This window comes from Conger conger, chromosome 18, assembly GCF_963514075.1.
Source record: "Conger conger chromosome 18, fConCon1.1, whole genome shotgun sequence".
In the NCBI taxonomy this organism is placed as follows: Eukaryota; Metazoa; Chordata; class Actinopteri; order Anguilliformes; family Congridae; genus Conger; species Conger conger.
This window is the reverse complement of record NC_083777.1, coordinates 28,219,366-28,230,518: the sequence shown is the minus strand read 5'-3', so window position 1 is coordinate 28,230,518 and position 11,153 is coordinate 28,219,366. Positions and strand designations below refer to the sequence as shown.

The 11,153-nt window shown below is 46.4% G+C and overlaps 1 protein-coding gene across 1 annotated transcript in view; it reads right to left on the bottom strand.

Moving 5' to 3' along the window:
- Nucleotides 1-10,818, bottom strand: part of agpat4 (1-acylglycerol-3-phosphate O-acyltransferase 4 (lysophosphatidic acid acyltransferase, delta)) — a 16,709-nt gene extending 5,891 nt beyond the window's left edge. The window contains exons 1-4 of the mRNA XM_061227867.1: nucleotides 10,624-10,818; nucleotides 2,561-2,811; nucleotides 581-750; nucleotides 155-316 (exon numbers count right to left, since the gene is read on the bottom strand). Coding sequence (XP_061083851.1) covers nucleotides 155-316; nucleotides 581-750; nucleotides 2,561-2,738 — 510 coding nt within the window. The 5' untranslated portion in view covers nucleotides 2,739-2,811; nucleotides 10,624-10,818. The remainder of the gene's footprint in view (nucleotides 1-154; nucleotides 317-580; nucleotides 751-2,560; nucleotides 2,812-10,623) is intronic.
- Nucleotides 10,819-11,153: the final 335 nt, after the last annotated feature.

Sequence of the window (11,153 nt, the reverse complement as noted above, 5' to 3'; positions counted from 1 at the left end):
CGAGCGCAACCACCGTGAAATCCCAAGAGAGCATTCTCACTCTCAACCTTTTTTTAACCAATCAAAAGCACTGCTATACTTCTGTTTTGAGCCCCTATTAGTTTGCCTAGTTTGCCCCCACATTTCAACCACCATGGCACAGGGCCGAACTCACCCAGAAGTTCTCTGGGTAATCTCGTAAATTCTGCAGGCTCTGTGCTACGGTCCGGCGGTCCTCTTCCCACTTCCTCTTGCAGAACACGATCTCCAGGTGGTACCACATCCAGCCAATCAGGGGCACGTACGCCAGCTCCTTCTTGGCCAGCACTTTGGAACTCTGAAACGGGGGAATTCTGGGTAATCTCCGGGACACTGTGGACGGAGTTCTGCTCTTCTTGACTCCGCTCAGTGCAATTACCGAAATTCTTTCTTGGCGAGTTGTTCAAAACATTAATTTACAGGTGTTAAATGACTTTAGTCAAAGGATCAACGAAAAAGCTTAGTCAAAGTTTGTCACAAACTATTTTAAATTAGCTTGCAGTCCATAAATATCAAATATCAGTGACTATCACAACTTTATTTTCATGTGCAGCCCTCTTACCCCCAGAACACCAAATCTTTCACAGAAAGTCCATCCGCACAGGAAGTCGATCTCGATGTTGTGATTGAGCACGACGATGGCGCTCTCCTTGCCGAAGTACTTGTAGCTCTCGGGATGGGCGTAGAGGTTGCATTCTGTGCCAGACCACCACTCCAGCAACGCCACCATCTCTGAACACCAACACAAACAGATGCCCGCATTGCATCGTACAAGCCCTGAGGTCACCGCGGCAACCCTTTGTGTTTTTCACCGGGGTAAGGGCTGTTGTGCGGACTCAAATTCACGCCGTATGAAGTTGGCAAGCTGACAAATTCACACAGCTGAACTGGAAGTCTACTGGCAGGAGTAAGCTTTAAACTCCCTCTCTGGTTCATGAATTCAGTCCCCATTGCCTACAGCAACTGTCACACAGCTGAGCTACTCTATTGTACCTGGACAGTGGAATGTTTTGGCTGAACTCATTTACCTATCACAGACAGTGCAAATGAAGTCAAATGTAAGAGTGCACATGCTTTTCTTAACAGTTTTCCTGGAGATAACGGTAACTAACTGTAAACTGGATTAAAGCACAACCAGGTACAAAAATAATAATGACAATAATTCTGAAACCAAATCCAGAAACATCCCAAAACAGCTCTGCATGAAAGCAGATAGCAGTTTCTTGTGATGTTACCAGGGTGAGGTCCTTGCCACTTTTAACCTCTGACTAGATCTCCCTTTTGTTCCCTGACTGCCTGAGTCATGGTTTGTGTTCTCACTTTGTTTGGTAACTTGGTGCTCTTCTCTACAAAGCTCACTTCCTGTTTATTTGTCCGGTTCATTTTGGTTGACATGACAACGAGCAAAACAATTGCCTCAGATGAAATTCGTTACAATTTCAAATACTGGCCCGTTCCAAAACATGACGAGTGAAATTATGCTAGACGCCTTAAAAAGGAAAGTACAATTTATGGCCAATGTGTTTTACTTTTAACATACGTCAAACAATCTAAGCTAGAAATACTTTCTCTCCACCGTTACAATGGTGAAATCATACTTTCCTTTTCGCACATTTTTGTCCTCTGGTTTCTCTTCCAAGTATTTGGCTTACATTTCATAGACCTCATGTATTGCATTAACAGCACATGTACAAAAAAATGTATTGTAAAATGGGAATTCATTGGAAAGTGTGGGTAGTACTGGAGTAGGTGTGATCTCATGAGTAAATATAATGGCAGTTAGGGTATCATATGAGTAAATCCCCCCACAGGTGTGATTTTGTGGGTAAACCAGGAACTGGGCTTAGTCACAAGTAGTCTGCACCTAAGGTTCGAGTACAACAGGCACGTACGTACAAAGTGAGAAAGATGTGTAACGTAAAGGGAGAGTAACGGAGGAGCAAATGATCCCTTTCAGTCACAAGAACGACTACCATAAAATCCCAACAGTGCTGTAGGGCACTCTCCACCTTATGCCTTTTCAGCCAATCAAAATGACTGCGATACTATCGTTTTGGGCCCCTATAAAAACCTGTTATGAAAACCCGTCGGGGATTTGGGCGGAGTCGTTTCATATTGAGCTTGGGAATTTAAAATGTTTAAGAGAGAATTGAGCTTGTCACACTGCACCTAGGGTACAACATGGTAAATTATACCATGACTGCCAGGCGACTGCTCTTACATTAACATTACATTAATGGCGTTCGGCAGACGCTCTTATCCAGAGCGACTTACAGTTGATTAGACTAAGCAGGAGACAGTCCTCCCCAGGAGCAATGCAGGGTTAAGGGCCTGTTAAGGGCCCCAACGGCTGTGCGGATCTTACTGTGGCTACACAGGGGATCGAACCGCCGACCTTGTGGGTCCCAGTCACGTACCTTAACCACAAGCCACCCTGAGTAGTACTGCACCTAGAGTACAACAGGCACGTGTGTACACAGTGAGGCGCGTGTGAGTAGAGCAGAGTAGAGCAGGGCTCGGGGGCGGATGGAGTATCACTCACGGCTGGCGATGGAGTATCCCAGCCGGCAGTTGATCCGGCGGTAGAGCTGCTTGCTGATTGGCCAGAGGGGCAGGGTGCAGAGCTGCAGCAGGTTGATGATGAGTCCGCTCACCAGGAACACGTAGCAGATGAGCAGGAGACAGATGAACTGGGACTTGATCAGCTGCCACACGCCCATGTTTTCAGTGCGCGCACACACACACACACACACACACACACACACACACACACCACCCTCCCGCTAGGACAGCCTGTTAGAGGAGAGAGAGAGAGTCCGCTGTCATCGCACGCAGGCCATCCCTTTTCTGGGTTGCATTAAAAAAAAAACACAGTAGAGCCTGGGGCCTGTGTCACAAAAGCAGGATTACAGAGTGTGCTCGATACCCGCGCTAATAAGACACGGGACCCTCCCAAATCTGACTGAACTATCCTAAATGAATTGTACCTTACCTGGCGTGTTCGGTTGTTTGCTACAGGACCTTGATATGCACGTTTTTTTGTTGTGCATCGCTTTGGATAAAAGCGTCTGCTGATAAGACGTAATGCAATGTAAAGGTAAAAAGTGCAGTTAGAGAGCTAACGCAGTAATCGTGCTTCAAGCTATAGGCCCCCCTGGAAAGGTCAAGGCCAGGACCTGTTAAATAATAACAGAGAGCAGCTGCAGCAGTCTGTTTTCTGCTGATTCACACCTGAAATAGCCAAAGACACGTGCGAGGGTGGTAGGTGTACACATAAACACATGATATGAGCCAGCACTTTTTGTCCTGAGCAGGTTTTCCGACACTTCTGGGTTTTATACTGTCCCACAGCCGTGCTCCAGGAGGCCAGGGGGACCTCCCTCTGTCCGCCCCTGAGTGGGCGACCCGCCTGGGGCTCACCGTAGTCTCGGAGCTGGGCTCATTCCAACCGCTTATTTCTCTCATTTACGTTACATTACATTATTGGCATTTTGGCAGACGCTCTTATCCAGAGTGATGTACAGTCGATTAGACTAAGCAGGAGACAGTCCTCCCCTGGAGCAATGCAGGGTTAAGGGTCTTGCTCAAGGGCCCATGGGCAGCAACGGCTGTGCGGATCTTAGTGTGGCTACACCGGGATTAGAGCCACCGACCTTTGCGTGTCCCAGTCATTTACCTTAAACACTACGCTACAGGCTGCCTTCTATTCCTAGCTCCACCCATCGGGAGAGTGGCAAGAAAAATAAATTAAGATGGGGGAAATCGAGGAAACGTGAATTAGGCAAATTGGAATGTCCTTGCTCCTCCAAACATCAGTTGGAAGCCACGTCAGTTACAGACGTGGCAGATGGGGAGCGGTGGATCCACAGGTCGGTCACTTATACGTCGGGTTTCCCGAAAAAAAAATAACACTTCCGCAAAAAGAGACGCTGACGTTTCCTCGCTCAAGGGAAGGATCGGGACTCCCTAACTCCGTCTCGATCAATTTTCCAGGTCAGGAACAAAGGAAAGGGGAAAAAGAAAATAAATAAAATAAAATAAGCGACTTGGACGAGCCCCTTGGTCCTTCACCCCGTCACCGAGCGCACTCACAAGGCTCCCTTTCATCGCTCCTCTGCAGAGGAGCCGGAGCGCAGAGGAGCGGGGAGCGGCTGTGTGACCGACCCGCTGTGATCCCACAGCCAAGCGCTCAATAAGCCCATTGATTCAGTCGGGTCATGCCGCCAAGGCACCGGAAACGGGGCCGTTTTTCTCCCCTCTGTCAAGTGCCCAGATCGGCCACTGCGCTTAGAAGGCTGACAAACGCGTATGTTAGGAGGCTGACAAACTTGGCACTTTTCTCCAAAAAAAAAAATGCCTCTGGAAGAAAGAAGAAGTGTGTTGTTTTTGCATGTTTAAATACGGCTACATAATTTTTTTTTAATCACAGTGTAGCAACATCCTTAATTACATTAACCCCATGATGTACACGCATTATCCACGTGGGAATCAAACCCATGAGAATCTGGACGGTGTGTGTGTGTGTGTGTGTGTGTGTGTGTGTGTGTGTGTGTGTGTGTGTGTGTGTGTGTGTGTGTGTGTGTGTGTGTGCATTTTATTGCTTTATATCTCTTTCTATTTACACAAGCATAATCATCGCTGTGATGTCCCCATCCACGAGGTCTCTCAGACTAAGGGGTTGAAAACGTGAGGACAGGCAGGCAGGAAGTGGTTATCTCTGGTGCTAGAACAATGCTGTGAGTGGTTTAAGTTAACCTTTATACTGCATTGTCCTGCACACACAGAAAAACACGTCATCAGCGGCCGAACACGCTGTACCACAAAGGAATGCCTTTTACACCACTAATTTACAACTCTAAATGAATCTGTTCTGTCAAACCGATTCCACGATGTGAAGCATGAAGACTAATTCAGATTTAATATGGCCCACGCTGGTGACACAGGAATGACTTTCACTCACATGTACATGAAGCAATACCAAACCTATCAAACACGCAAAATGTCTTTGCTCCATTAAGAAAAATAATTCTCAAATGTACTATTCGACAACATAAAATTATTGAAAATAAGTGCAAAAAATAATGCAAAACAAGGAAGAAGAATATGAGGTATAATGGAAACAATGATTACTACTACTACTACGACTACTACTGCTGCTGCTGCTACTACTACTACTACTACTACTACTACTACTACTACTACTACTACTACTACTACTACTACTGCTACTACTGCTGCTACTACTACTGCTACTACTACTACTGCTGCTACTACTACTGCAACTACTACTACTACAACTACTACTACTGCTGCTGCTGCTACTACTACTACTACTACTACTACTACTACTACTGCTACTACTGCTGCTACTACTACTGCTACTACTACTACTGCTGCTACTACTACTGCAACTACTACTACTACAACTACTACTACTGCTGCTGCTGCTACTACTACTACTAATACTGCTACTGCTACTGCTACTACTACAACAACTACTACTACTGCTGCTACTACTACTACTGCTGCTGCTGCTGCTACTACTACTACTGCTGCTGCTGCTGCTACAACTACTACAACTACTACTACTGCTGCTGCTGCTACTACTACTACTACTGCTACAACTACTACTACTGCTGCTGCTACAACTACTACTACTACTACTACTACTACTACTAAAAACCTCACTCCAACTATGGTAATGGCTGGCTATTGTTGTAACTGCAGTTAATTACTAACCAGGAGACTTCCCTCACTGACTCACAGACTGCAGACAGCCAAGCATCCAACCAACAAGCACACACACACACACACACACACACACACACACACACACGTACACACTCACACACACACGCGCACACACACACACACACATGCCTACACACACACACACACACACACACACGCGCGCGCCTGCGCACGCACATGCATACACACAAAAAAACAAAGTTTTCCTGACAATTTCCCGTTTCCACGACGACGACGACGACGGAGTCTGGCGACATGCCTTGTTTTGGGCCCCGATTACGGCATTCCGAAGTCTGGGCTTCTCCCCGATGATCAAAGAGCCGGAGCAGGAGAGACCCTACCGCTGAAATCCCCCCCCCCCCCGCCCCGAATGGGGCTCGTCTAATGAGCCCAATTACACGAGCGTGCGTGTGGAGGGACCGGAAACATCTGCCCTGACTCACTGCTCCCTGCTCCCCCCCCCTCCCCCGGCAGAGAGGACCTCGGCCGCTCGCACTCACCCGGCGAGAGAGCCCGGGCTTCGCTCGCTGTGACGCGGCAGCGCTGTGGAGCTGGTGCCGCCCGCTGGACTCGGGACCTGAAGAGGCTGGCAGGCAGGTAAGCACCGCGGAGTGATAATGCGGGGCTGCACACTCAAACAGTGCTCAACTGAGGGCAGGGTTATGACAACGTGGAACTGGTCATCCACCCACCCTCCCCCACTTCCACTCCCTCTTGATCCCTCTCTCTCCCTTCCTCCCTCTTTCCCTCCCTCTATACTCCCCCACTAGTGATGTAACTGAACTCATTGCCATGTAATAACCCGCCTGAGGCATCTCTCTCTCCCTCTCCCTCTCTCTCTCTCCCTCTCTCTCTCTCTCCCTCCCTCCCTCTCTCCACATTCCACACCCCGCCTGAGTCAATCATTAAACCAACAAGCCCTGGCATCTCAGCGGTTATGATACAGTGAGCTCTTAGGCGAACGCCAGCCTTTATGTGGATGACCGCAAGGACACATCCACTCCGTTTGCTCATCTCTACTATACATGTCCCAAGTATCCGAGTATCGAGCCGTCACACTCTACAGCCACCTCTGTGGTCATGTATTAGACAGGCACAGGTATGACGGTAGTGTCTCTAGGATTTGAACCCTTGGCAACCTGGTGCCAACATCTGACCAACGTAGTTCAGTTTCAATCCAGCTTCTGACTTCATGATTAATGTCGGGGGAAAAAAACGTTTGAAAAAAATTATGAAGCAATATTTATGAGTGATTGACAGTATTATTCTGTCATGTGACTGAACATACATGCAGTTCTTTCATATTGCTTATTGCTATGCAGAACACTAAGAGAAATCAGTGTTGCAATTACAGGCCGCTAAATTGGTGAACAAACACTCCGCGTGCCATAATGGTACACCCTCTAAGATAACACCACCACAATGGAGCCTGCTTCAGAACTAATGTTCTCCACCCAGTGCTTCTTGTGCAATGCGGTTACGCCCGTCTCTGACGAGACTCCGAATCTCACAGACACGTTTCCCTTCTGTGAATATCACCCCGTCAGCAAGGACACGGGCAGGAGCGAACCTGTGGCCCTCAGGCAGACCTGGCACTCCCGCTGATGGGTGTGCTAATAGCAGGTCTGAGGGGTCTGCAGGCCAAGACAAGGGGTTGCCTTTCTGCGCCTTTATTCTAGCACAACATTTACACATTTTTACATTTTTAGGTCATTTGGCAGACGCTTTTAATCCAAAGCGGTTCTTCCACAGGTTAAAGCATCACATCCATAACTAGTAAAATACGCACAAAGGGCTGTTCTAAACGGGGAATCAGGAGGGAGGACTAAGGTATAGTTTGAAAAGGTGTGTTTTTAGTCTGTGTCGAAATAGGGGGAGAGATTCTGCCACAGGCAAGTCGACACACACCTATGCTGAAGCGCTTCTCTAATACTTTAGTTTTGTAGCTAGGCTCTGCACGAGCTGCTTGCTGGCCTAAGACAAGAGAAGAACAAGGGGTTATGTAGGGGCCGGTCATCTTGGGTGTAAGTACTGAGTCACAATCTGATGAATGGGATGATTGTATTTTTAAAAAAAAATAATAAAATTAAAAAAAATTATCAGGTGAACAAATATATGTCTGAGCCAATGAAGGGCTCACATGTCAAAGGTTACCAGCCCTTGCCGATAAGGTCAGAGCTCTTTCTGAAGACAGGAGAGCCAACTCGCCCCAGCACCGAGACAATTCCCGTGACTCCACCACGTGGAATCTCTCCGCGTCCCATGATCGCAAAGCCTAGGGGAACATCGCTGTGTCACGCTGTGTTGTGTTTATGGATTACACTTGTGTTTCTGGTTCGCTAAACATTCATGGCCTGCGTTTATATACAACTATACCTGCACTATCAAAAAGTCGACTAGCGCTGCACATGCAAAACAGTGCAGAATAGTGACAGTGTGTGTGTGTGTGTGTGTGTGTGTGTGTGTGTGTGCGTGTGTCTGTAATAAACAAATGAGAACCAAATGGGGGGAATCTGCCAAATGATATTGATTGTGAAACCTAACTGCTCTGGCATCAGACAGAGAGAGACACTGCAGATATGTGGGGTTTAATCTGCAAACCTTGAGCACCAGTATTGCCAGTCATTTTACATTACATTACATTACATTACAGTCATTTTACTAGCTATAACAGCGGGAAAGGCCGCGTTTTTGTATTTTTCTCCATGGTCATTTCTGCTCTGTCCATTCTCACCTTTTGCAACATACTAAAAGGTGCGATTATAGTCCGTGGGGCGACCATCGATGTAACCGGCGACATTGCTGGTCGCAGTGACATTCCGCCTACGCTTCATAATGTGAACGTGCGCGATATTAAACAACGGGCGTAGTCAATGTCGGGCGACGTTAGAACATTCATGAACATTCTGTGGCTCTGCGAGTGTAAACCAGCTTTGACACTTCAATTTAAGTTTAATTGACTCTTCATTTACTTTATAAGTCCGTTTTATGTCACGTGTCAATAAAGACACAGAAAAGTGTGTGTGTGTGTGTGTGTGTGTGTGGGGGGGGGGGGGGGGGGGAGGTAACGCAAAGACAAAGAGTATGAAATGTGCGAAAGAAAACCACCAATAAAAAGAAAATAACAGCGGAAACCAACCAGTATGTCACGATAAGACAGATTTATTACTGTATTTGTGTGAGGATCTCATAAACACTGTTCAGGTATGCTCAAAGTTCAAACATGGAACATGTTTTTGAGGCCGTGTTTGTCTTATCGGACACGGTCTCAAAAACTTCTTTCAGCACCGCACAAATGGAATCGGCCTTTATAATTTGCAAAAAATAAATCATACATTTATTCACCTCTGACAACTGAGACTTCGGATAGGATGAGAAAAGTCACGTTTCAATGCCTGGCACTTCATCCTTGAAACTGGATGGTGAAGCTAGCGGATGTAGTGTTGTGGCACAGGCATTTATGGGTGGCCTCCAGGACCAGCTCACGAGTCCAGCCAAATGTCTCTGTACTCATTAGATTTAGCAATCACAGAGTTTTTCAGAGCCAAAAAGTGGAATGTTTCTGACTGGCCAAGTCAATCACCCGAGCCGAATAAAACGGAACATGCGTTCACTTGCTCAAGACAAGACTGAAAAAAAAATCCCCCAACACAAAATAGGAACTGACGAAGCACATGCTTGGCAGAGCATCACCAGGGAAGATGCCCAGCATTGGGGAAGAGTTTGGATCACAAGCTTCAGGCAGTCATCGAATGCAAACAATCTGCAACCAAGTACTAAATATGACAACTTTACTTACAATTATATTTTTCATCTCTTAAATTGGCGGGACTATGTGACATTGATTACTCGATGTGGATGCAGTTGACAGCCTGCACTTTAAACTCATTGCTTTATTTCAAATCCATTGCACTGGACTAGAGCCAAAACAACACTGTTTTGTCACCATCCAAATACTAACAAACTGCCTGGCTGTAACCGGTAAGTCAACCGTCATTCCTCCACCCCTCCCTAGATAAATTGCACTGCAGAGTGTAGATGACAGCGAGTCGGCAGACATGAATGATCTTTTTTAGAAAGCAAATTCAGTAGTAATAAATCGGTGAAATATTCGTCCTGCATCTCCCAAAAATGACTTCACAGAACGACACAATGGACGGAACGATATCGTTAGTTTGTATGCTTGTGAAAATGTGTATCTTTGTAGCTGTCGTTATCGTTTGTAGTTACAGTAGTGCTACGTGCCTGCAAAATACCGCTTAAAAACGCACATCGTCTTCCACACTGAAAACCAGTGTGTACATTGCGCACGGTACAATAGCATGTCCGAAGAGTAGCCATTGGTCAAAGCCTCCATGACGCTAGAAATTATGGTCAGGGGTTGCTCCGACCTGGTTGCCATGGGAAACGGGGTACAATTATAGAGCGGTCCACAGCAGCTTGTGTCTGGAACATTCTATAGTCTGCTATTGATACCCACGAAAATACCATAATTATCATCATTTCATCACTATAATCCCACCGCATCCAAATGCTCTAAAACGCATTTAATGTACTTATACGCCATACAATTGCGTGTCCCTCCAAATTTAGTCGTTTTTATGTATTGTGAGCAAAACATCTGGTTTTACTTTTCAAAGTAAGTTACCCTATAGCTTTGTCTTACTGAAATGCCAACCTCCCAGTCTGTGTTGACACCACCCACACGCACAGTGAAGTTATGTGCACTGTAAAGTGCAAGTGGACACATTGCTAATCAAAGATTCAATCAACAGTATAGAAAAAGTTGGAAAAAAATGTTTAAATACATTTACAAAAAGTCACAGATACATTGCAATGTATATCATACTGTACCTCGTGCCTGGCACGGCTAATCACATGGACTGTGCAGAATGTCACGGAAACGGGACAGCTTGGCGAGGTGGGGAGAGCGAATCCCGGCTAGCAATAGAGGCTAGCCTATTCAGTATTCGCAATATCATAAAAGAAAAAAAAAAAGAAAAAAAAGTAAAACAAACAAAAAGCGCGTCTACAACTCCTACGGCAACTGAATGAAATCAGAGCCTTGGCTCCCTATCCCGACCACACCCAGCCCTGGAAACTCCACCCAGAAACGCGGAGCTCATGCCTTGGGAGCCAACATTGTGCACTTTATGTTCAGTGGGCGGGGACGCGCGGCAGTACGCTTCAGCAAGTTATGTAATTCCCCCGAGGTTAAGTCAACGCTTCTTGCTAGTGATACCTACTTCGAATACTCCTCTCTACCATGATAGCAACAGGACCGTGGTTTTCGACGTGGAGAGAATTAGCGCAAATGACGAGCAAATAACGAGCTCAGTAATAATAATGCCGCGGCTCGATCACGGACATAACTTAGACAACAG